This window comes from Oncorhynchus keta, chromosome 30 (assembly GCF_023373465.1).
Source record: "Oncorhynchus keta strain PuntledgeMale-10-30-2019 chromosome 30, Oket_V2, whole genome shotgun sequence".
NCBI lineage: Eukaryota > Metazoa > Chordata > Actinopteri > Salmoniformes > Salmonidae > Oncorhynchus > Oncorhynchus keta.
Genome location: NC_068450.1, coordinates 11,308,533 through 11,334,182, shown reverse-complemented (window position 1 = coordinate 11,334,182; position 25,650 = coordinate 11,308,533). Strand labels below are relative to the sequence as shown.

General features: G+C 42.0%; 3 protein-coding genes and 1 long non-coding RNA gene across 9 annotated transcripts in view; 2 read left to right on the top strand and 2 right to left on the bottom strand.

The window, feature by feature from the left end:
• Window positions 1-13,958, top strand: part of LOC118363225 (septin-8-A-like) — a 36,878-nt gene extending 22,920 nt beyond the window's left edge. For 3 of the 4 annotated variants that reach the window (XM_052487556.1, XM_052487555.1, XM_052487554.1), the window contains 4 exons: window positions 359-527; window positions 933-1,065; window positions 3,258-3,439; window positions 12,369-13,958. In XM_052487556.1, coding sequence (XP_052343516.1) covers window positions 359-527; window positions 933-1,065; window positions 3,258-3,439; window positions 12,369-12,423 — 539 coding nt within the window. In that variant the 3' untranslated portion in view covers window positions 12,424-13,958. Of the gene's footprint in view, window positions 1-358; window positions 528-932; window positions 1,066-3,257; window positions 3,440-5,801; window positions 6,423-12,368 lie in introns of those variants that run through there. The other variant, XM_052487557.1, reaches the window with a different exon arrangement.
• LOC127913891 (uncharacterized) lies at window positions 6,511-12,371 on the bottom strand. 2 transcript variants are annotated; one of them, XR_008087119.1, is made up of 4 exons: window positions 11,716-12,371; window positions 11,418-11,498; window positions 11,282-11,363; window positions 6,511-11,038 (listed from the first exon to the last, which is right to left on the bottom strand). It is a non-coding gene; the product is annotated as an uncharacterized LOC127913891 (long non-coding RNA). The 2 variants fall into 2 exon arrangements; XR_008087118.1 differs by lacking the exon at window positions 6,511-11,038 and having other exon boundaries at window positions 11,194-11,363.
• Window positions 13,959-14,475: 517 nt separating the features above from the next.
• On the top strand, window positions 14,476-20,898 carry LOC118363222 (cyclin-G1). 2 transcript variants are annotated; one of them, XM_035743891.2, is made up of 6 exons: window positions 14,476-14,655; window positions 16,388-16,651; window positions 16,918-17,171; window positions 18,157-18,235; window positions 18,555-18,665; window positions 19,343-20,898. In XM_035743891.2, the coding sequence occupies exons 1-6, from the start codon at window positions 14,545-14,547 to the stop codon at window positions 19,532-19,534; spliced, it is 1,011 nt and encodes a 336-aa protein (XP_035599784.1). In that variant the 5' UTR covers window positions 14,476-14,544; the 3' UTR covers window positions 19,535-20,898. The 2 variants fall into 2 exon arrangements, with proteins under 2 accessions (XP_035599784.1, XP_035599785.1); XM_035743892.2 differs by lacking the exon at window positions 14,476-14,655 and adding an exon at window positions 15,169-15,469.
• Window positions 20,899-20,941: 43 nt separating this feature from the next.
• nudcd2 (NudC domain containing 2) lies at window positions 20,942-25,649 on the bottom strand. Its single transcript, XM_035743893.2, has 4 exons — window positions 25,197-25,649; window positions 22,151-22,199; window positions 21,847-21,998; window positions 20,942-21,705 (listed from the first exon to the last, which is right to left on the bottom strand). The coding sequence occupies exons 1-4, from the start codon at window positions 25,383-25,385 to the stop codon at window positions 21,622-21,624; spliced, it is 474 nt and encodes a 157-aa protein (XP_035599786.1). The 5' UTR covers window positions 25,386-25,649; the 3' UTR covers window positions 20,942-21,621.
• Between the last annotated feature and the right edge of the window lies 1 nt (window position 25,650).

Sequence of the window (25,650 nt, the reverse complement as noted above, 5' to 3'; positions counted from 1 at the left end):
ACTAGAGACCCATATCATTAATGCATCAATATTACCCAATCACTAGAGACCCATATCATTAATGCATCAATATTACCCAATCACTAGAGACCCATATCATTAATGCATCAATATTACCCAATCACTAGAGACCCATATCATTAATGCATCAATATTACCCAATCACTAGAGACCCATATCATTAATACATCAATATTACCCAATCACTATCATTAATGCCAATATAAAATTGTTATTTTCTCAAATACGTATGGTTGCTAGCTTGCCATAGAATGACCAGTCCCTTTCAAACTATAAGGTATTTGTCACCATATTAAACCAACCATATAACCCAGTCCTGCTGTGTTGTGCTCATCAGTGGAGAACGAGAGCCACTGTGACTTTGTGAAGCTGAGAGAGATGTTGCTGAGAGTGAACATGGAAGACCTGAGAGAGCAGACTCACGCCAGACACTACGAGCTCTACAGACGCTGCAAACTGGAGGAGTTGGGCTTCACAGATACAGACCCCGACAACAAACCCTTTAGGTGAGATCAGCTCTTGTTCAAAGTTACATAGCGGGCAGGTTGTCTACCTTTTTTTTTTAATGTGCTGAAAGTTTGTCATCAAATATGAATAATATGAACTGAAATTAGACTCGTGTTGGAAGCCAAAATACAGCGGAAGCTGGCATCAGAACACGTAGTACCGGCCCCTGGAGATCATCAAAAAGCCCATGGACATCACAACAGTCAGAGACCTAATGCACATTCCAGAATTTAAATATAGGATTCATCCCAAATGGCACCCTATTTCCTACATAGTGCCCTACTTTTGACCAGGGCACCCTATTTCCTACATAGTGCCCTACTTTTAGGGTGCTAATCGGGATACAAACCTTAATACCGTATACCTGTTTAACTGTAACTACCTTGTCTTCCCTCACCAATCAGTCTGCAGGAGACGTATGAGGCCAAGAGGAAAGAGTTCCTGGGGGACCTGCAGCATAAGGAGGATGAGATGAGACAGATGTTTGTCAACAAGGTGAAGGAGACCGAGGCAGAGCTGAAAGAAAAGGAGAGGGAGGTAATCATTCATTGGTGCTTCTGGGAGTTGTCTTGTTTAGATGATGATACTGTTCTGCTCCTCATGTTGAGAACATGTTCTAGACTGTGGCTAGGGGATGAGACTGTTCTGCTCCTCAGGTTGAGAACATGTTCTAGACTGTGGCTAGGGGATGAGACTGTTCTGCTCCTCAGGTTGAGAACATGTTCTAGACTGTGGCTAGGGGATGAGACTGGGTTGTTTCTGGACTGGGCATTAGAATCTAATCAGCCATGTGACCATGTGTCTACAGAGCATTTTGGGAGCATCTAACAGTTTTGAACTGTTTGCTCAGTGTAGCATTCTGACACATATCCTTGGATGTGCTGCTGCCAGTGGTGATTTTTGAGCATGCAAATGCTCATTTATATATATATAATATATACAGTGCCTTGCGAAAGTATTCGGCCCCCTTGAACTTTGCGACCTTTTGCCACATTTCAGGCTTCAAACATAAAGATATAAAATAGATTTTTTTTGTGAAGAATCAACAACAAGTGGGACACAATCATGAAGTGGAACGACATTTATTGGATATTTCAAAAAAATTAACAAATCAAAAACTGAAAAATTGGGCGTGCAAAATTATTCAGCCCCTTTACTTTCAGCGCAGCAAACTCTCTCCAGAAGTTCAGTGAGGATCTCTGAATGATCCAATGTTGACCTAAATGACTAATGATGATAAATACAATCCACCTGTGTGTAATCAAGTCTCCGTATAAATGCACCTGCACTGTGATAGTCTCAGAGGTCCGTTAAAAGCGCAGAGAGCATCATGAAGAACAAGGAACACACCAGGCAGATCCGAGATACTGTTGTGAAGAAGTTTAAAGCCGGATTTGGATACAAAAAGATTTCCCAAGCTTTAAACATCCCAAGGAGCACTGTGCAAGCGATAATATTGAAATGGAAGGAGTATTAGACCACTGCAAATCTACCAAGACCTGGCCGTCCCTCTAAACTTTCAGCTCATACAAGGAGAAGACTGATCAGAGATGCAGCCAAGAGGCCCATGATCACTCTGGATGAACTGCAGAGATCTACAGCTGAGGTGGGAGACTCTGTCCATAGGACAACAATCAGTCGTATATTGCACAAATCTGGCCTTTATGGAAGAGTGGCAAGAAGAAAGCCATTTTTAAAAGATATCCATAAAAAGTGTCATTTAAAGTTTGCCACAAGCCACCTGGGAGACACACCAAACATGTGGAAGAAGGTGCTCTGGTCAGATGAAACCAAAATTGAACTTTTTGGCAACAATGCAAAACGTTATGTTTGGCGTAAAAGCAACACAGCTCATCACCCTGAACACACCATCCCCACTGTCAAACATGTTGGTGGCAGCATCATGGTTTGGGCCTGCTTTTCTTCAGCAGGGACAGGGAAGATGGTTAAAATGGATGGGAAGATGGATGGGAGCCAAATACAGGACCATTCTGGAAGAACCTGATGGAGTCTGCAAAAGACCTGAGACTGGGACGGAGATTTGTCTTCCAACAAGACAATGATCCAAAACATAAAGAAAAATCTACAATGGAATGGTTCAAAAATAAACATATCCAGGTGTTAGAATGGCCAAGTCAAAGTCCAGACCTGAATCCAATCGAGAATCTGTGGAAAGAACTGAAAACTGCTGTTCACAAATGCTCTCCATCCATCCTCACTGAGCTCGAGCTGTTTTGCAAGGAGGAATGGGAAAAAATGTCAGTCTCTCGATGTGCAAAACTGATAGAGACATACTCCAAGCGACTTACAGCTGTAATCACAGCAAAAGGTGGCGCTACAAAGTATTAACTTAAGGGGGCTGAATAATTTTGCACGCCCAATTTTTCAGTTTTTGATTTGTTAAAAAAGTTTTAAATATCCAATAAATGTCGTTCCACTTCATGATTGTGTCCCACTTGTTGTTGATTCTTCACAAAAAAATACAGTTTTATATCTTTATGTTTGAAGCCTGAAATGTGGCAAAAGGTCGCAAAGTTCAAGGGGGCCGAATACTTTCGCAAGGCACTGTATATATATTATATATACATATATATATTATAAACGGGTCGGCCTGAAAACAGGTGGGGCTCTGCTCCACATGCTCTGAATGACGGGCTGCTGACTGTATCATTAGACTTTAAAGCACCAAGTACCTACATGTTACCAACCTGTCTCCCCCTCCTCTCCAGCTCCATGAGAGGTTTGAGCAGCTGAAGAGGATGCACCAGGAGGAGAAGAGGAATCTGGAGGAGAAGAGGAGCGATCTGGAGGAAGAGATGAACGCATTCAACAGGAGGAAGGTGGCAGCTGAGACGCTGATGGGTCAGTCTCTACAGGGATCCTCACAACCGTTCAGAAAGGACAAGAAGAAGTACGTATTTTCTTTATCTCACTTATCCTCTCGGTCTCTCTCCTTTTTCACTTGACCTTGTCTCAGTCTCTGTGTGTGTCTCTCTCCTTTAGTTAATTTATTTGTTGTGTTTATCATTCAGTCCATTGTTTCATGTACTAGAGCTCTAGTGATATCTGGCATCTCCACTGCAAGTGTTAACTTCCAGAGGGTCCTTGAGGGTTTCAGGGTTTAGACCTGGATAACCAATTGACTCACTATAGCCAAGCTTCAACTGAGTAATACGCTATAGGAGCAGACTGATCTGCCTGTCTCTATGGAGTCGACACTCACACAGCACAGTTGCAGTCAGGAAGTGACTGATGATATAGCATTACAGTGCCAGGAGACATCTTGGCTTGGAAACTGTGATACGGGGGACAGATTGAGTCTGACATTGTGTGCCCAGACAGTGGGGGAGGTCACAGTTTGCTTTGTCACCCACCGCCTGATGCTTGTGGTTCTGCAACACACACATATTTTTTAATATTTTTTTTCACCTTTATTTAACCAGGTAGGCCAGTTGAGAACACCTTTATTTAACCAGGTAGGCTAGTTGAGAACACCTTTATTTAACCAGGTAGGCTAGTTGAGAACACCTTTATTTAACCAGGTAGGCTAGTTGAGAACACCTTTATTTAACCAGGTAGGCTAGTTGAGAACAAGTTCTCATTTGCAACTGCGACCTGGCCAAGATAAAGCATAGCAGTACACATACAAACACAATAACACACACACTACACACTACCACCACCAGACCATCTCTGCATAATGTGATCTGTCAGTCTGTGTCTCAGCTAGGCTCGGCTGGGTCACGGGTGTTTATCTACACAATAGGAATTGATAGGGTAACACTAGTCTTTCCTCCCTGCCTCTGTGTATGATAACACATATTTGACTAGACTGTGATAACATTAGCTACATTTGAATGGTGTTATCATAGAGGCTGTGGACTGTATGTGTCATTCACTGTTTGGGCACTCCCAGAGACCTATATATTTGTCTCTGGGTGACGCTTAAATGGTTTGGAGTGGTAGCCTATTCAGTTCACAGTTCGACATCTTAGATGGTAGCCTATTCAGTTCAGTTCGACATCTTAGATGGTAGCCTATTCAGTTCAGTTAGACATCTTAGATGGTAGCCTATTCAGTTCAGTTAGACATCTTAGATGGTAGCCTATTCAGTTCAGTTAGACATCTTAGATGGTAGCCTATTCAGTTCAGTTCGACATCTTAGATGGTAGCCTATTCAGTTCAGTTAGACATCTTAGATGGTAGCCTATTCAGTTCAGTTAGACATCTTAGATGGTAGCCTATTCAGTTCAGTTAGACATCTTAGATGGTAGCCTATTCAGTTCAGTTAGACATCTTCGATGGTAGCCTATTCAGTTCAGTTCGACATCTTAGATGGTAGCCTATTCAGTTCAGTTAGACATCTTCGATGGTAGCCTATTCAGTTCAGTTAGACATCTTCGATGGTAGCCTATTCAGTTCAGTTCGACATCTTAGATGGTAGCCTATTCAGTTCAGTTCGACATCTTAGATGGTAGCCTATTCAGTTCAGTTAGACATCTTAGATGGTAGCCTATTCAGTTCAGTTAGACATCTTAGATGGTAGCCTATTCAGTTCAGTTAGACATCTTAGATGGTAGCCTATTCAGTTCAGTTAGACATCTTAGATGGTAGCCTATTCAGTTCAGTTAGACATCTTAGATGGTAGCCTATTCAGTTCAGTTAGACATCTTAGATGGTAGCCTATTCAGTTCAGTTAGACATCTTAGATGGTAGCCTATTCAGTTCAGTTAGACATCTTGCATAAAAAAAGAAGCATAGTTACACGCTACTGTCTGTGATTCTATCCCAGTGTCAGCCTGTCTATTGTAATGGAATAATGGTCTCTCTCCTCAGACCTCAGAGACTTGTTGGACATTTAACTTAATAGAGTCTCGATGACAGGAATTGTTAAGAAGCACGCTGATGAGGAGGAGAAAGTGTGACGAAATGTGAGGAAATAAGAAGGCTGACTATTGACTACGACTCTGATGACTCGTTAATGCGAAAGTTATAGTGCCCTCTACTGGACACTTTCCATATTTCATAATATAACCATTTGTGCGAAGATGGACGTATCTTATAACAGTTTTGTTCACTATGTAAAACCTGAAACGGATATGACGTTGAAATAATTGCGATCATTGCTAACGCAGCGTTCTCAACCTAGTATTTTGTTTTTACATACGATATTTTTCTTTGATTTTCCAACTCATTTATCAAATTCTATACAAGTTCCTTTTACCATATTTTTACCATATTTTTTGCCATATTTTCTTTCTTCCCTCTTTCAGTTGATTCATGGCCGCGCCGCAACACCAAGGCAACCAGGAATGTGTATCTTCATCACCATGGGAACAAGGGACTTATTTTATCTTCACTTTTATCTTCAGGGACTATTTTCATTCTGAAATTGTATGAATGGCCTCAGTGACACACCTCTTCGGCACTACATGTGAGAGAGATGTGTGATGATGAGCTGCCTATGTGTATTCAAGGATCAGAAAAGTGACCATACACAGTGGACTTTATGAATACGTCCCAAATGACACCCTATTCCCTGCAGTATATAGTGTACTACTTTTGACCAGGAACAATAGGGTGTCATTTGGGACACCTTTTATCTCCGGTGCTGATTCCACAAGAGTCAGCAATGTGAAAAGCACTGTGAAAAGAAAATCTGATCTCTGTTATGACAACTTAGCATCTGTTGTTTTACATTCTTGGTGTGAACGTGTGTCCATCTACCATGGGAAACGGACCATGGGAAACGGACCATGGGAAACGGACCATGGGAAACGGACCATGGGAAACGGACCATGGGAAACGGACCATGGGAAACGGACCATGGGAAACGGACCATGGGAAAAGTCTAATAATTAATCCATTGCTGTCTTACATTAATGCAGAACTTGTATATGAATATATGCATATTAATACTATATATATATATATATATATTAAGAAGTAGTTTATGATGCTGTAGCTAGGTAGAGTACAGTATATTTATATTTAATAATAATTTATTAAGTTTCTATAGCGCTTTTCAAAGAATCTCAATGTGCTTCAAAAACAAACAAGCAATATATAACAGCCTCCACTCTTCTGGGAAGGATTTAATCCCTGATTTTTGGCACTAAAAAGTCGCTCTACAGACATACATACACACACCCAACCAAAAGTATGTGGACACCTGCTTGTCGACTATCTCATTCCAGAATCATGGGCATTAATATGGAGTTGGTCCCCCCCCCCCTGCCCTTCGCTGCTATAACAGCCTCTACTCTTCTGGAAAGGCTTTCCACTAGATGTTGGAACAGTGCTGCTACAACAGCCTCCACTCTTCTGGAAAGGCTTTCCACTAGATGTTGGAACATTGCTGCGGGGACTGGCTTCCATTCAGCCACAAGAGCATTAGTGAGGTTGTGCACTGATGTTGGGCGATTAGGCCTGGCTCGCAGTCTGCGTTCCAATTCTTCCCAAAGGTGTTCGAGGGGGTTGAGGTCAGGGCTCTGTGGAGGACAGTCAAGTTCTTCCACACTAATCTCGCCAACGTATTTTTGTATGGATCTCGTTTTATGCATGGGGGCATTGTCATGCTGAAACAAGAAAGGACCTTCCTCAAACTGTTGCCTCAAGGTTGGTTAGCATAGAATCATCTAGAATGTCATTGTATAATATAGCGTTAAGATTTCCCCTCACTGTAACTAAGTGGCCTAGCCCGAACCATGAAAAACAGCCCCAGACTATTATTCCTCCTCCACCAAACTTTACAGTTGGCACTATGCATTGGGGCAGGTAGCATTCCCCTGACATCTGCCAAACCCAGTTCTGTCTGTCGGACTGCCAGATAGTGAAGCGTGATTCATCACTCTGGAGAACGAATTTCCACTACTCCAGAGTCCAGTGGAGGCGAGCTTTATACCACTCCAGCCGATGCTTGGCATTGCACATCGTGATCTTAGGCTTGTGTGTGTGACTGCTTGGTCATGGAAACCCATATAATGAAGCTCCCGACGAACAGTTATTGTGCTGACATTGCTTCCAGAGGGAGTTTGGAGCTCGGTAGTGAGTGTTACAACCGAGGACAGATGATATTTACGCGCTACGGGATTCAGCACTCCGCGGTCCCGTTCTGTGAGCTTGTGTGACCTACCACTTCGTGGCTGAGCCGTTGTTGTGCCTAGACGTTTTCACTTCACAATAACACTTACAGTTGACCAGGGCAGCTCTAGCAGGGCAGAAATTTTACAAACTGACTTGTTGGAAAGGTGGCATCTTATGACGGTGCCATGTTGAAAATCACTGAGCTCTTCAGTACAGGCCATTCTACTGCCAATGTTTGCCAGTTGTGATTTCATGGCTGTGTGCTCGATTTTATACACCTGACAGCCACTAATTTGAAGGGGTGTCCACATACTTTTGTGTGTATATACACTACCGGTCAAACGTTTTAGAACACATACTCATTCAAGGGTTTTTCTTTATTTTGACTATTTTCTACATTGTAGAATAATAGTGACGACATCAAAACTATGAAATAACACATGGAATCCTATAGTAACCAAAAAAGTGTCTAAATATATTTTAAATTTGATATTCTTCTAATAGCCACACTTTGCTTTGATGACAGCTTTGCACACTCTTGGCATTCTCTCAACCAGCTTAATGAGGTAGTCACCTGGAATGCATTTCAATTAACAGGTGTGCCTTAAGTAGATTTGTGGAATTTCTTTACTCTTTAATGCGTTTGAGCCAATCAGTTGTGTTGTGACAAGGTAGGGGGGTATACAGAAGATAGCCCTATTTGGTAAAATACCAAGTCCATATTATGGCAAGAGCAGCTCAAATAAGCAAAGATAAACAACAGTCCATTACTTTAAGACATGAAGGTTGGTCAATACGGAGCATTTCAAGAACTTTGAACATTTCTTAAAGTGCAGTCGCAAAAACCATCAAGCGATATGATGAAACTGGCTCTCATGAGGACCGCCACAGGAATGGAAGACCCGGAGTTACCTCTGCTACAGAGGATTAGTTCATTAGAGTTACCAGCCTCAGAAATTGCAGCCCAAATATATGCTTCAAACATCAAGTAACAGACACATCTCAACACCAACTGTTCAGAGGAGACTGTGTGAATCAGGCCTTCTTGGTCAAATTGCTGCAAAGAAACCACTACTAAAGGACACCAATAATAAGAAGAGATTTCCTCTTCTTTCCTTGGGCCAAGAAACACGAGCAATAGACATTCGACCGGTGGAAATTTGTCCTTTGGATTGGAGTCCAAATTGGAGACTTTTGGTTCCATCCACCGTGTCTTTGTGAGACTCTGTGTGGGTGAACGGATGATCTCCGCACATGTATTTCCCACCGTGAAGCATGGAGGAGGAGGTGTGATGGTGTGAGGGTGCTTTACTGGTGACACGGTCTGAGATGTATTTAGAATTCAAGGCACACCTTACCAGCATGTCTACCACAGAATTCTGCAGGAATACACCATCACATCTGGTTTGGGTTTAGTCCCACTATCATTTGTTTTTCAGCAGGACAATGACCCAACACACCTCCAGGCTGTGTGTAAGGGCTATTTTGCATCAGATGGCCTGGCCTCCACAATCCCCCAACCTCAACCCAATTGAAATGGTTTGGGATGAGTTGGACTGCGGAGTGAAGGAAAAGCAGCCAACAAGGGCTCAGCATATGTGGGAACTCCTTCAAGACGGTTGGAAAAGCATTCCAGGTGACGCTGCAAAGCTGTCATCAAGGCAAAGGGTGGCTATTTGAAAAATCTCAAATATAAAATCAATGTTGATTTTATAGATTTTTTGGGGGGGTTAATACATGATTCCATGCGCTTTATTTCATAGTGTTGATGTCTTCACCATTATTCTACAATGTAGGAAATTGTAAAAAAATAAAGAAAAACCCTTGAATGAGTAGGTGTTTTGACTTTTGACCGGTAGTGTATGTGTACATTTTACAGGAGCTCTATGCTTAGGCTGCTATTAGGGCTCCATGGCAACTATACTATGCAATAAGGGTGAAAGCTACAATTCTATACAATTGAATTAAATATGCAAAAGGAGCTATGGCATACAGAGCTGTAGAACATGCCTCTGACTGCTGTAGAACATGCCTCTGACTGCTGTAGAACATGCCTCTGACTGCTGTAGAACATGCCTCTGACTGCTGTAGAACATGCCCCTGACTGCTGTAGAACATGCCTCTGACTGCTGTAGAACATGCCCCTGACTGCTGTAGAACATGCCCCTGACTGCTGTAGAACATGCCTCTGACTGCTGTAGAACATGCCTCTGACTGCTGTAGAACATGCCTCTGACTGCTGTAGAACATGCCTCTGACTGCTGTAGAACATGCCTCTGACTGCTGTAGAACATGCCTCTGACTGCTGTAGAACATGCCTCTGACTGCTGTAGAACATGCCTCTGACTGCTGTAGAACATGCCTCTGACTGCTGTAGAACATGCCTCTGACTGCTGTAGAACATGCCCCTGACTGCTGTAGAACATGCCTCTGACTGCTGTAGAACATGCCTCTGACTGCTGTAGAACATGCCTCTGACTGCTGTAGAACATGCCTCTGACTGCTGTAGAACATGCCTCTGACTGCTGTAGAACATGCCTCTGACTGCTGTAGAACATGCCTCTGACTGCTGTAGAACATGCCTCTGACTGCTGTAGAACATGCCCCTGACTGCTGTAGAACATGCCTCTGACTGCTGTAGAACATGCCTCTGACTGCTGTAGAACATGCCTCTGACTGCTGTAGAACATGCCTCTTACTGCTGTTTGTTCTCTGAATGTAACTGATAAAGGGAGAGAGAAGACCTCTGTATGCCTTTTCATTCCAATAAAGAAGTAAAACGGAGTTCACTTGGGCCGTGTGTATGCATTGCTCTGGGACTTCAGAAGGTGAATCATGGATTTATCAATGTCGTATATTTATAGCCTATGTGTATAATGTATAAATGGAATTCCTGAGTTTTACCAGCCACACGGATCACTTCTCTGTCCTGTATCGCTTGGCTGACGACTCAAACCGAAGTCTTCCGTTGCTCTATCGTTCACTACGTAGTTCAGTCTGAGACGGCCGTCATTGAAGTCGTCGGTGGTGACGTCACAATGAGGGGTGTTGTACAAAACATAGTCAGTCATCAGCGATTGGATCATCTCTAACCAATCAGAGTATCAAAGCCAATGACACATTTTAAAAACACTGCTTTAACCAAGTGTGTTCTGGCCCAACACATCGGTTTCAGGGACCAATCAGAAATCCGTTCTAGACATCGTCTGGGAGTTACTCAGATCCAGACTCATTGCTGAGAGGAAGCTGACGTCTGTGGGTGTGGCGTTGCGTTTGGCCGGAGCAAGGAGGTTGGGTAGCTGCATGATCAGATGTAGTAGGGCATCTTTAAAATACCCAAAACGTGGTTGACTGTGGTGTTAACCAAGACCTGGTTGTCTGTGATGTTAACCAAGACCTGGTTGTATGTGATGTTAACCAAGACCTGGTTGTCTGTGATGTTAACCAAGACCTGGTTGTATGTGATGTTAACCAAGACCTGGTTGACTGTGGTGTTATCCAAGACCTGGTTGACTGTGATGCAAAGCCAAGACCTAGTTGACTGTGGTTTAACCAAGACCTGGTTGTCTGTGATGTTAACCAAGACCTGGTTGTCTGTGATGTTAACCAAGACCTGGTTGACTGTGATGTTAACCAAGACCTGGTTGTATGTGATGTTAACCAAGACCTGGTTGACTGTGGTGTTAACCAAGACCTGGTTGACTGTGGGAGTTAACCAAGACCTGGTTGACTGTGGTGTTAACCAAGACCTGGTTGTCTGTGATGTTAACCAAGACCTGGTTGTCTGTGATGTTAACCAAGACCTGGTTGACTGTGATGTTAACCAAGACCTGGTTGTCTGTGATGTTAACCAAGACCTGGTTGACTGTGATGTTAACCAAGACCTGGTTGACTGTGGTGTTAACCAAGACCTGGTTGACTGTGATGTTAACCAAGACCTGGTTGTATGTGATGTTAACCAAGACCTGGTTGACTGTGGTGTTAACCAAGACCTGGTTGACTGTGGTGTTAACCAAGACCTGGTTGACTGTGATGTTAACCAAGACCTGGTTGACTGTGGGAGTTAACCAAGACCTGGTTGACTGTGGTGTTAACCAAGACCTGGTTGACTGTGATGCTAAGCAAGACCTGGTTGACTCTGGTGTTTGTGGGTCAAAGTTTTTTCTTCTTCTCCCAACCCTGCATTTCCCCACCAATTACTTTAATCTGATTTTATTTTAACCTGAGTGCTAGTCTGTTTGTGCTATCATGCCTACTGTAACGTGTATGTATGGCTTGACAATGAGCAGTGGAGTATACAAGAGCACAAACAGGTTTGTTACCAGGCTAGTTTTTATTGGGTTATCTGAGTTACATAAGGGAGATTTTGTTTTATTGTTCCCAGGCAATGAATCAATGAATAGCAGGTATTGTCATAGTATTAACCTGCTTCAAGCGAGGGGTAATTATGTAGTGAACAATTAGTCTTGTGATTGCCACATGCAAAGTACTGGTCCTTTTAAAATACTAGCTTACGTGTAGCCTACTTTTAGTTATATAATCGTCATGTCCATAAATGTACCGTACACAATTCCCATTGAGTATAGGTTCAGAGAATGTCAAAGTAGTATAGTTTGTCAAGTAGTATAGGCTAATGTTCTGTTACTGCATGCCCAGGAAAGTTATAATGCATTATGTATGCTTGTGTCTGCTAGCCTGCCTGCTTGTCTCCTGTTCAAATCAATGACCTGAGGTTTTTCTTTTTCTTTTCATAGCTTCTTTAGTCTTCCGTCTGCGTGCTCCCTAACAGCAGGAAGGAATTTAAATTAGAAGACTGACTTTCTACCACGCCAAAAGGATGGCTGTTTTATTCTTCCCCTATTGACAATTAACAATCTATTGAGCTTACTATTTTTTACAGTGTGATTCAAAGGTACATTTTTGTAAAAATATTGTGCATCCTAAATGGCACCCTATTCCCTATAATGTGCCCTACTTTTGACCAGGGTGGCACCCTATTCCCTATAATGTGCACTACTTTTGACCAGGGCGGCACCCTATTCCCTATAATGTGCACTACTTTTGACCTAAGCCTCTGGTCAAAAATAGTGCATTACAAAAGGAATAGAGTGTCATTTGGGATGCATTCCTTGCTGTGCTGTGCTCTCCTTCCTGAACTCTTCAAGTGATGTTCTTACCTAATACCTAGTCTTGGAGTCTTCCATACAGCTCAGCATATTAGTACACACGTTCTCTAATAGTCAGAGAGTATATAGGCTATATATAGGGCTATAAAGTAGTGCATTATATAGGGTGATATTGGGGATGCAACTTTGGTTGAATAAAAGCTGATGCTCTATAGCATGCTTCTCTGCATGACATTTTACACATTACTGTCTTCAATAAGCATAAGATAACTAGCTGAGGTGCCAGTCTGTTTCTGTTCTAGAAAGCAGTTGGTAAGAGAGCAGTAACCGACTGGCATTCAGGCTGCAAGACAACAATTTTCAGATTAAAATCCACCAGAGTTTATTAAGTAGTTCATTAGGTTAATAAATGTGTTTTCCATGCTGTTGTCAGGGTTTATTTACCCTGACTGTTCTATGTATTGACTAGTGACTCGTCTTATTCCACTGAAAAGCTGTACGTCTGTTATTAAGGACACTGCAACCTGCAAGAGGTTGTTACGGTTGTCTATTTATAAGAAATAAGAACTTTATTTAACAAACTGTGACTCTGTGGAATATGATCTATGGATTAGTCTACCTACTTAAATAGTAGTGATCTTTGTGCTCTGGCGGTTGGGATTGTATCATTTGATGGCTATAGATCAACCACCAAGGTGTATTTGTCTGAAATTAAGAACAATATTCCAGAAGAACAAAATGAGCTTCTTTCAATTGTTATTTGAAATTTACACTAAAACTACAAAATATAAATGTTATCCTAAAGTGTCCAAGATTATAGTTAAACAATCTTCAAAATAAGTTGTCTTATAGAAGTGATTGATTATACCCTATCTCGTATAGATTTGTATTTGCTCGCTATTAATAAAGCTACTTTGAACAATGTTTTCACCTCCTCTTTCATTCAATGTCCATGAATACATTCTGACAGCTCTTAGGTTTGGTGTGTACCTCTTCTCATGTCGACACAGGCTAATAGGGTGTCACAGCACCACCGCACTCTCTCCGCCTTGAGCCCCTGGCTTTCTAGACTGTTCTGGAGTCCAGAGCAATGATGGAGTGGTCCAGGCACAGAGTTACTGGTTTCCAGAGCCCCTGGCTTTCTAGACTGTTCTGGAGTCCAGAGCAGTGATGGAGTGGTCCGGGCACAGAGTTACTGGTTTCCAGTTACCAAATAGTGTACCTTTTCTGAATTGTTGGTTTTACATTCATTGTGAAAATGTTACAGAAGAAAGACAATCTGCAAAATGGTTGTTTGGAACTAAATGCACAATAGTTCAGAAATAATTGACATGCATTACATTTATGGAAACTCAATGTATAACAGTAGGCTGACACACTGCACATGCCTAATGGTTCTATAGATGCCATTTACATTGTGCAACAATAGACCGTGTGCAACAAACTGTTCAGCGTGTCCACAATATGGCCTAACACATATCCTGGAGATAGGACAGTGAGTTCGAAAGGAACCCTGTGCGTTCCAAGGTGCCGGGGCTCGTTCTTTCTCCAAAGACCTGCCTCTACTCTCCCCATGATAACATAACCCCACCCACTACTGTGAAGGGTGTGACTTTGTTGCTGATGGATGGGTTTATATCGAATAAAAACGGAGAAGTAGTGTGTGTCGTTTCACCACTGGCCAATTAGACCTTGCTATTTTTGGGCATGGTCTTGGAGTAGTACTAAAGGCTGAAAAAACCTTTTCTTTCGCCTTACGCCAAGGGTAAGGGGTGTGCATAGGAGGTTGAATTAAATTTGCTGAATGCTTTCTTATTTTGAAGTACCTACTGTAATCTGTTCCTGTAAATATTGTCTTTTATACGTTTGGATACGTTCCACTGCAACAACCAACTCTCCTCATATCAAATACAAGGTAAGAGCACTCATTTTCACCATTATACATCTTTCTCGTTGATTTCCAGGCGCTAGTTACAATGGTGAACCGTGTCGTTATGTAGTCATATTGTTTCAACGATATCCTAAATGGTCGTTTAGTTATTTTTGCTTTTGTAGCCTTGACGGGTTACCGGTTTATTTTGCCTTGGCCTACTGTCCATTTGCTGTGCCTTCAACTCATAAAATCGCCTGTTTTGTGAATAATCTCTGTTGTAGATGCAATTTTAACAATAACATCCAATTGATAATGCAGACACTTGTTGTTTGGATCCGAAATATGTATAAGTTGTTGAAGTCACTACCGTCGGTGTTTCGGATCCTCCGTTGGTCTCTACCGGCAGGGAACATGTCCTGACACATCACGCAGACCTCGCTGCGTAATGACGCAGGCTCCTTAACTTTTTATTTGTTCACATCTCACACTAGTAAAGATTTTGTCGTTTTTCTATTTTAAATGGTATTGGTTTAATGTTCGTTTCAACTGGATTGCTAACGGTTTTACACAGAGAGATACTTATATCATTTGGCGGGTGTATGTGATAGACGAGCTACTTTTTTAACATGTCCAGACATGTCCCATACAGTAAGTAGTAAGTTGCCACCCCCTATTGTAGGTTTCAGACCAGTTCGATCCAGTTCGTTATACATATTCATGGTGACCGGGGAGAAGGAGGACATGACGGTATACTGTAATCAGCTAGATCAGGGGACTTGAACCGTATCTTACCCAGGGACCCCCCTCCCAGGTAAACCGGCGATCCAGGAACCCACATCATACGTCTAATCATCAGGTGAATTATAATGGCAAGGACAAGTACATCAACATTTGAGAAGTACTTTATTTTGTAGGTACTTTTCATTATTTTTGATCTCTCCACATTATATGATTGGAAGAGGAAATGTCAACTCTAACATGGGGTATTAGCTAGAAAGGCAACTCAAAACACATGTTCGCTAAGAGCAGAGTTTGAGCTCTATTTTTGTTTTGTTTTTTAAAGTCACAGCTTACCAGCTGCCAGTGGCTGGCACTGGTAGCCTAAAAGCCTTTTCAAAGCCTAGATCAGATACTCCAGTGAGTGTAATGGGCTCAATATTAGGAGTAATAGCTTTGGGCAGTTACTTCCCCAAAATATTCACACGTTTCCAACATACCAGTACCAGTGTGACACATACTGCCTAAACATCCCCAAACTTGTTTTAAGTAGGCTAGGCTACTCATGGATTATGTGAAATATTATCAATACTATCCCTCTTCTTACACAGACGTAACGAAATGGTTACTGTCCTAACTGGAAAAAGCTTAATATTTAAGGTCTTATTCGGGTGGGTTCCAACAGGAATCTGTTCGTAAAAATAAATAAAAATCTTCGTAAATAACAAGGTTGCCAACAAACGCATACGAAGTTTTTTCACTTAACGCGTTAATTCCGACAAAATGTCTGTCCTCACTCTGGTAGCCCATGGACAAACATTAAGAATAAGCTAACGTGGTGAGTTGATGCCTATTCGGCAGCGAGTTAGCTAGGTGAATTGTTTGTGCTACTTTTTGCATGCATTGTTCGTTGGCATCCTTGTACCGTACCAAGTTTTTGGAACAGATTCCTGTTGGAACGTTCCACAAATGATACCCACCCTTCTTATGAATCAATTCCCTTGAATGAATAATGTACTTTAATAATGGCATAACTACATTCTCTCCCTCTCCATAGATGCTTCACACAGTGACTGGACCAGGGGCTCTGGCCTTTGCTGCGCAGTTGAAGGCCTTGACTGACCAGGAGTTCAGGTACCAGCCCAAGCTGAGCGGGCTGAGGATCATTGAGACGGCCCATGACAACGGCCTGAGGATGACCGCCCGGCTCAGGGAGTACGAGGTGAAGGACCTCCTGTCTCTGACCAGGTTCTTTGGCTTCAGCGCAGAGACCTTCTCCCTGGCCGTCAACCTGCTGGACCGCTTCCTAGCTGTCATGAAGGTAAGGGCTGGACATCAGACATGGTTTGATTAGGAATTATTCCAATCTGTCTTTTTATTCATTTGGTTTTAGCTGAGTAAGTAAGGGAAGGGAAACAAATGACTTAACTTGGTGCAAGGACTGTAAAATCATACATGTCTATTCTGTAATATCAGAATCTTGTACAGGCTCTTCACTGTGAAAATATTTCACCGATTACCCCTAAAATGAATGACATTCAAGAACTAATTTTAAACATAACCTTTTAACCTTTCTCCCATCCCCAGATCCAGCCGAAGCACCTGTCATGCGTGGGCCTGTCCTGTTTCTACATCGCTGTAAAGACCACGGAGGAGAAGAAGAATGTCCCCATGGCCAACGAGCTGATCCGGATCAGCCAGAACCGCTTCACTGTGTCTGACATGATGAGGATGGAGAAGATCATTCTGCAGAAACTCTACTGGAAGGTCAAAGCCCCCACAGCCCTCTACTTCCTCAGGTTGTTCTACAGCCGGATACAGGACACGCTTGAAGATGACTGGTACGATGACTGTAGATATAGTAGGCTTGGACGGTATTCTGTATATATCGAGGGTGTCAAACATATGGCATTCGGCCTGTGGGTGTTTTGAATAAAATAACATACTAACTCGATACACTTTAAAATGACAAATGGTAGAAAGGATAATGGACCTACATGTTTCTTAACTGTGTCCAGTTCGCTAATAATCACCTGATTTTAGTTCGCCCTTCCGGTCTTCGTGGGAGACCGAATGTGGCCCCCGGTGAAAAATGACTTTGACACCCCCTGATACCGTATATCAGGCTATTTTGAGATACCCCACAGTATGATTTAATACGTTTTTTAAATAATTAGGAATATTTTTTGAAATACCTGCAGTCAACTTGTGCACTAGGTTAGTAGATAAATCAGCTGTTGTGTTATTTGCTCATTATAAAGCCGTTCCACAAAGCAGCTGATTGAGCCTGTCTGACTGCTTGTGTTCAAACATGCCGTGAATATTCTCCAAACGTAGTGGCTGGATATCAGGGGGATTTGGATCATGTGGATAAAGTTGATGCATTTAACTAAAACTCAGTTTCACATATATACTCTACTAGTCATAAGTTTGGACTCCTACTTATTCAAGGGTTTTTCTCAATTCTTTACTATTTTTCTACTTTGTAGAATACTAGTGAAGACATCACAAAACTATGAAATAACACATGGAATCATGTAGTAACAAAAATATATTTTTGATTCTTCAAAGTAGCCACCCTTTTGCCTTGACAGCTTTGCACACTCTTGGCGTTCTCCCAACCAGCTTTGAGGTAGTCACATGGAATGCATTTCAATTAACAGGTCCATATTATGGCAAGGACTGTATCACCACCCCTGTTGCGTTTGATATTTTTGTTCAGTGCATCATGTCATTTACATATGAGACAATTTCCCTTTATCTCTTATACCTTACTCTACAAGCAACTTGAACATTAATTTATTAAAACAAATTCTCTCTCCATAGCAAGGAGATCATGAACGTTGAGAGACTAGAAGCACAGCTGAAAGCCTGCCATTGCTCTTTCACTTTCTCCAAAGTCAAGGTAAGATACTGTAGTTCTCTGTGTCAAAACAAATGTGTTTGTCTAATTCAGAATATCTCAATACTATGTGTCAAGGAAAACCAATTTAACTTGACTATAAAATACAGGAGCAAGGGGCATGTAGGCTAGGCCATGTTGTGACATTGCATCTCGGCCTATTTTGGGCAGTTGGGAAAGGGGTTTATGAGCTTTGAGGGTGAAAGACGTACTCAAAATAGTTTCAAACCAACTGTAAAATGTATATATAAAAAGATCACTCTTAATATTTAGTTTTCATACTAACCTAATTTCTTTCTTCCCCCTCTTTCTCTCTCCACAGCCCTCTCTGCTTGCCCTGTCCTTGTTGGCCTTGGAGCTTCAGGAGCAACATGACCATGAGCACATAGACCAGCTGCTCAACACCTTCCAGTGTCTACAGCAGCAACTCACTGTGAGTGTTTACTGTCTAGCCAGCTAGCCTGGACTCCGATCTGTTTGTACTGTCTTGCGTCTGTTGTCACACCAAACATTGGGAATAGCTGTTGGCATGAGGTTACAAAAAGTTCTGGGATTCAGGCTACCACCAGTGTCATCACTCCCCAAACATGTCTGTTGTAACAGGGTTGTGTTCATTAGGGCGTACAACAGTAAATGTTTGAAATGGAAAACGAGAGGAAAAGACACGCTCAAATAAAACAAGTTTCTTATTGGACTAGCCCAAGGTCCCCCCTCCCACCCCGTTTGGTGCCGAGTGAACACAACCCAGCATCGGAAGGTGTTCTGTGTCCTGAATGGTTACCTATGGGCCTGGTCAAAAGTATTGCAGTCGCTACAGAGAATAAGGTGTGGAGCTCTGCTGCGTGTTGGAGCACCAAGGACTAATTGCTCAACGAATTACCTAATGTTGAGGGTTCCTGGCAAATGTAGTCAAGTTGATTGAACATGTAGGTCATGTTCCATTTTAGAACCTTTGGAATTGGGAACCTTCTCTGGGTTGTTAATGATACAAAGGGGGAAACGGACCAACAAAAGCTCTCTGATTGACAGGGTTTTAAAAGAAATTGCTGCTCGGACGTTCTGCATGATAATTCTGTTTTTCCTCTCCGCCGTTTCTTCGTATTTCCTCAGGTCCGAGAAGGAGACCTGGTTATCGTGACAGAGTTGGTTATGAAGTGTCTCATTGAGTATTCAACCACCAGGGTCTCCAGGCCCAACAGCCAGAGGCTTCGTTGGATCCTCTCTGGCAGAACGCAACGCACGTTGAAACACAGCTACTACAAGATCGCCCATATGCCCACAATCCCCGAGTCCGCCTACTGAACCCTGGGGCTGGGTGACCACTGATACAAAAGTAGGAGTACACCGATACAAAAGGAGTAGGTTACCACTTCTCCCCTAAAAAACATTGTTTTTCAGTTTAAATGGAGGAAAGAAATTGCCTAAAAGCCCCCCAAAAACTACAACTTCTGGTACTCTGCTGTTGCTATGTGGTCACCTACCTCCATCACTAACCTATTTCCCTTACAGAACTGCATTATGGATGATGCAGTTCTTTAAGGGGAAAACCTGTAACAAACTTATTTCCCCATTTCCTGTTTTTTTTATGGTACTTTTTGAATAAGCTCACTATTTATTAGCCTACATCTGCTTCATTGACTAAGTGTGCATCTGAAATGGCACCCTAGTCCCTATATAGTGCACTACTTTTGATAAGAGCTGCTTTTGTTCTTTGAAGGGAATAGGGTGCCATTGAGAAGGCACACTAAGGGAGTAATGCCCGGTCAAGAGTGGGTTTATCCGCTGCCACCTAGCGAAGGTTAAATCCTTCCTGGTTGAAATGCTTGCACGCGTGTATACAGTATGTTCTTATCTGAATCAGTACCAACATGAATACTCTGCATAGTATTCTATCGTGGTTGCTGGTTTTAAGCAATGAAGTATAGAACCACCTAGGTCCTCAGTCCACTATGTGGAAGAGGAGGGAGAAGGGTTTTGTGAAAATGCAAAAACAATGGAACCAAGAAATCGGACCCAAAACCCTTAACTTCCACCCTAGGTTGATGAACTGGCCTAAATGCACACTCCTCTACCCAAGGCGAACGTTTCCTTTTTTACTATTGAAATATTGATGTTTTTTTATTATACTTGTGGAGGACATTTGAGGTTTCCTCGGTGGTGAGGTTTCCTCGGTGGTGAGGTTTCCTCGGTGGTGAGGTTTCCTCGGTGGTGAGGTGATCCTGCACATGCATTGGTTTTTAGCTTGCAGGTTAGCATGCTGAAACTGGCTGTGGATGACATGGTATCCCACTAGGGTGATATTTTGGACACGACCACTATCTTCTAATGTAATGTTAACTATTACTAACAACGGTTACTAACAACGATCACGAAATGCGATGTTGAATTACCTTTATTTTATGGCAAAATCTTAGCCTTTAGAAAACAACCATTTGAATAAATGCACTCTTAAGTCACTTAGGTAAGCACAGTAGATATAGGAAATTAAGTTAGTTTGTGATTTGCATTTGACCATAGGCCCCACAATTGATCTGAAAAATGAAGTTGTTCGTTAAGAATTTGAAGTTGATGTTCTGGAATTTGAAAACTTTTCCTTAAGATTGGAATTGCACCACCTGTTCAACCCATGTGTTTACACCTTTCAATAAAACGATATTGAAAAGCTGTTTGGTTGCACTGTCAATGTTCTGAAACCACATCCATCAAAACGACTTTTCAGACATTTATTATAAATCCACAGCAGAATTTCCATACCGGCAGCTATTAAACTGAATTGTGGCAATGCAGTCTGACAGGTTAGGCAGAATAAAAAAAAGACAATCCTAAATCCATACAAGGGTTGAAAGAAAAGGCAGGATGTGGGTTTGTACAGTTATGGCTTATAGTTTCAAATTATAGAATATTCTAATCATTGTCTGTTCTTTGCCCAAAGGCAACTGCTCATCCTGAACTGAGTTCATAACCAAAGCGGGAAGGTGGTAATTACAGTTGTGAAGTTGAAAATATCAGTTGGCTGCATTCATATGCTTTGAACGGTTGAGAAACACCATGCTTATAAACAAATTAGTGTTCAAAAACATTTAGATTTAACTGCTGAAAATGTCATTTAATTTGTAGGTGACAAGAGGTCAGCATGTGGGACAAGTCGGTGCTCAGGGATGACAGCCGATATATTAAATTAAGAGTAGTTTCCCACCAGTAATTACCAGTTGGAGGGGCCTTCAAATGGATTTTCCCCAGTCGTATGTGGTAAATACCACCTTCCCACTTGGTTATAAACACAGCACAATCTCTTCACCCCTAGGCCTTAGCAAGCCTCAACAGTGTCCATTTGACAGTCTCGGGCATACTGTACTGTGGGGTGGGTCCCCTTTCCTGTTTAACAACTGTCACTTCTGCAAGCTGGAGAAGTCTGGCCCACCACCTGCAAAGTTCCCAGAGATCTCTGCTCCACTGAAGTCAAAGCCAGGGTTCTGTTGACACAGCAACATTGATTTAATGTAGAGAGAAAGCCTGCATGTTAATATGCCTCCATCTATCCATGTTTTACAGATGAAGGAAAGAGGCCATAGTCAAGTGTTTTAGGCTCTGAGTGGGACTGTCGTATGACTCACCTCTCTCTGGAACCTCTCCAGAGTTAGTTTCTTCTGCATCTGGTCCTGGAGCCAGGCATCAGCACAGTACTCTCCCTCTAGCAGAGAGGACCAGCAGTTACCTGCCTCCCTGTTTGTCTTCATCAACACGATACGGATCAGACACTTGTCCTCTGGAAAAGACGTGTGGAGGGGGAGAGTGATCGCTTAGGCTTTATTTTCAACCAATATCTGCTAATGACTTATCCACGGGATGGGGAGTGAAAGACTGATTTATTATGCAAGGTTTACATTCAACCATTGTTTTGAATTAGTAGAAACCCACCTAATGTCCACGTTCCTTCATCCGCAACAGTGATGCCAAATAATTTACCCTGGAAGTACAAGAGACATGACTATAAGCAAACACAATCTTACTTGCAAATAAACCGGTAATTAAAAACAGACCAATAAGCTTGCAGTTTTACAAATTCACCTGAATCTAGCATATACGGGTTTGCCAGAAGTTTCTCAGGGATACAGTATTTAACCTAACTTCCTGTCTGCTAAATGACTTAAATGGAACACCTGCTACGTTAGGCTGACCTGAATCAGAGAGAAGCACCTTCACCAAGAAACCATTCTGTAGATAACTGTTGTAACATGTATATAAAGATGTAGCTATATTGAATAATGTGTACTTGGGAAAATACATGTCGTGGTAATTATCTGGGAGTCACCTCCTATGCAGGTAAAACTAGATGAGTTTGGCCTCAGCATGTACACATTTGATTACATGGGAGGGTCATGCTTTTTCCAATTGCAGTCAAGGAGAGGCTTTAAGTATTTTTTTAATCATCTAGTCCAGGGGAGGGTCATGTAATTTATGAAATGTCAATGTTTTAGAATGAGTTACTTATTAGGCTACATATTGATGTGTCCCTCATCTCTGATTTTCTGCTGGGTGTGCAATATCAAGTGTGCCTATAGGCTATTTAGTGTCGTCTCAATCAAATGATCCATAGCTGCTATTGGCAACGAAGTGCATGCTGGGAGAAGCACAGACCAAAGTTATATTTCTAAGATAGCTGCTGGGATGGTGTTAAATAAACTAGGCTGCATTACACACGGCAATGGATACTCCAACCATGAATCTCTTGCTGATCAAAAACATTTTATTGTGTGCTGCCTAACCAATGGCTGTTCAGGGGAAAGGCTTCTTCTGAAAAGAATCTTGCTTGTGGACTAGCTGATGTTCTGTTCGGTTTGAGACAGAGGACATGAAGAAGAGATCAACTTCAATAGCTTGCTTGTGGACTAGCTGATGTTCTGTTCGGTTTGAGACAGAGGGCATGAAGAAGAGGGAGATCAACTTCAATAGCTTGCTTGTGGACTAGCTGATGTTCTGTTCGGTTTGAGACAGAGGGCATGAAGAAGAGGGAGATCAACTTCAATAGCTTGCCTGTGGACTAGCTGATGTTCTGTTCGGTTTGAGACAGAGGGCATGAAGAAGAGGGAGATCAACTTCAATAGCTTGCCTGTGGACTAGCTGATGTTCTGTTCGGTTTGAGACAGAGGGCATGAAGAAGAGGGAGATCAACTTCAATAGCTTGCCTGTGGACTAGCTGATGTTCTGTTCGGTTTGAGACAGAGGGCATGAAGAAGAGGGAGATCAACTTCAATAGCTTGCTACTACTATAATTGATTAAAAACAAGATGTTTCTTACCCCTGATGTATTTATCAGAGTTATTGACTTCACAATAAGACGTTCCAGTGCTGAAACGTGAAGCAGCAACGGCACAATTAACTCAAAATCAACAGCTCACGGTGCTAAAAGTTCAATTCAAATAAGCATAATTCATCTCAACATCATTTTTTTTTAAAACCCTTTTTCTCCCCTATTTCGTGGTATCCAATTGTTTATTTTTTATTTTTAGTAGCTACTATCTTGTCTCATCGCTACAACTCCCATACGGGCTCGGGAGAGACGAAGGTTGAAAGTCATGCGTCCTCGGATACACAACCCAACCAAGCCACACTGCTTCTTAACACAGCGCGCATCCAACCCGGAAGCCAGCCGAAAAACCGTGCACCTGGCAACCTTGGTTGGCCTACCTGTTTGACAGAATTTGGCTGCTATATCCATACATTTGTCTGTCAATTCATTCACCCACCATGCACTCTTTAAATAACAGTCTGTCACTGACATGGAGGTAAGGTAAGTTAAAACCAAGACTCAAATTGAGGGGGTATGCCATAGGCCTATCTTTAATTAAAGAAAAGGGCAAAAAGCCCAGACCTACCCTGTCGTGTTAGTTTAAGATTTTGAAGAAAATAAAAACGGATCTGATCATATAAAGTGATCTACTGTATAACAGCGTTTTGTTCGGCAATGTTTTATTCTAGAAACAAGCTTTAAAATACACGTGAAGAAGTTACCATGATGCATATGGTTTCCTTTCTTTGATGTTTAGAGGCGGAGCTACAACCTTTAGCAGAGGAGACAAAAAAATAGACTTTGCTTGGGAAGTAATCAAATTGATTAAGCTATAAACTTTCGGTAAAATAGAAGGATGTTTAAATCCTGACAACTTTTAAGGAAACACTGGTGACCTCTCGTTGGGATAAGACATGGAAGAGTAGCCAGCAGTTAAAGCTTACATTTTTCTGCATTGGTAGGCCTGTCTCGGTAGGAAAGGTAGGCCTAACTTTTATAAGTACCATGCTCAGATTCCTAATGACATCTCAGATTTAATTATTTGCAAATAGGGACAGTTTCGTTGCAAACAAGAAACACTGATTTGGCATTGGAGAAATGTGATAAGACATTAGGCCAATCTCTCTGCCCAGTCTTAGCCTGGAATTTCAGTAATTTGTGTGGTATTAAAAAATATTAGTCTAAAATGACTTAGAATTGCATGACATTTTTATGAAAAGGGTATTTTTCCTCAGACCTGAAAACATGATGATAGAATCATGCAATGCTTTTACTATAAAGGTGATCTTTCCACCCCTACTCTTGTCCATCGTGGTCTGCGAATCCATAACCTTCTGGCCCGCAGGCCTGTGTGCCATCCATGTAATGCTTAGGACTAAGAACACGTTATAAAACTGCATATCTAAGGCTTTGGTCTGTCCAAGAAGTGAAGTTAAACAGACATGTTCTCTGATATCCCCTTTGTTTTGGATTATTATTTGGGGTAAAGGAGGGTCACTTACTTGTGTTGTTTTTTCTCTGCAAAAACGTTCAGGGTGGGTTTTAAGTTAAATATATTTTTACTAAAGGGGGGGCCATCCATTTTCATTCCAGAATGTTCTGATTTTGTTCATGTAGCTAACCCTTATTAACATTCGCTACGTTACTTTGAAATGTGTTTGTTGTGATGCCTACCTTGAACACTTGTTGTCCTTTGACGTGTAGTTCTATCTGTTTGGATCCCAGGTTACATTTGACTTCTTTGCCAGACGTCCCATGTGGTACATTCACTTCAATAAATACCTCCTCCATGGTTTGGGACCAGTTTCCCCATGGTGTTTTACACGGGATAACACCACTTCTCTCCTCGAAGTGGACCGACATGCTGCTGACTAGCGACCCTCTCACGCCTCCTGATCTGATACTTAGCTAACCGGCTAGCTAGCTAAATGTTTATTCTCTCAAACGATGTTCAGGTCCTAACTTGTACCGACACAACGTTCTGTAACCATTCCAAAACATATACTTATACGCATAAGCTGGCTAGAAAATATGACCAAAATTGTATAGCACAGTGTTTACGCCAGTCAGTTAGTTTTTCCAGAAACATTCTGGAGTTACTTCCTCGCTAGTTGAGTTTCCGGTGGCT

Excerpts from the sequence above, each read along its gene's own strand:
- LOC118363222 (XM_035743891.2), top strand. The coding sequence starts at position 14,545 with ATGCTTTCTTATTTTGAAGTACCTACTGTAATCTGTTCCTGTAAATAT. Across the intron at positions 18,236-18,554 it reads TCACTTTCTCCAAAGTCAAG|CCCTCTCTGCTTGCCCTGTC; the intron begins GTAAGATACTGT and ends CTCTCTCCACAG. Across the intron at positions 18,666-19,342 it reads GTCTACAGCAGCAACTCACT|GTCCGAGAAGGAGACCTGGT; the intron begins GTGAGTGTTTAC and ends GTATTTCCTCAG.
- nudcd2 (XM_035743893.2), bottom strand. The coding sequence starts at position 25,385 with ATGTCGGTCCACTTCGAGGAGAGAAGTGGTGTTATCCCGTGTAAAACA. Across the intron at positions 22,200-25,196 it reads AAGGACAACAAGTGTTCAAG|GGTAAATTATTTGGCATCAC; the intron begins GTAGGCATCACA and ends TTGTACTTCCAG. Across the intron at positions 21,706-21,846 it reads TGGAGAGGTTCCAGAGAGAG|AACCCTGGCTTTGACTTCAG; the intron begins GTGAGTCATACG and ends CTGTGTCAACAG.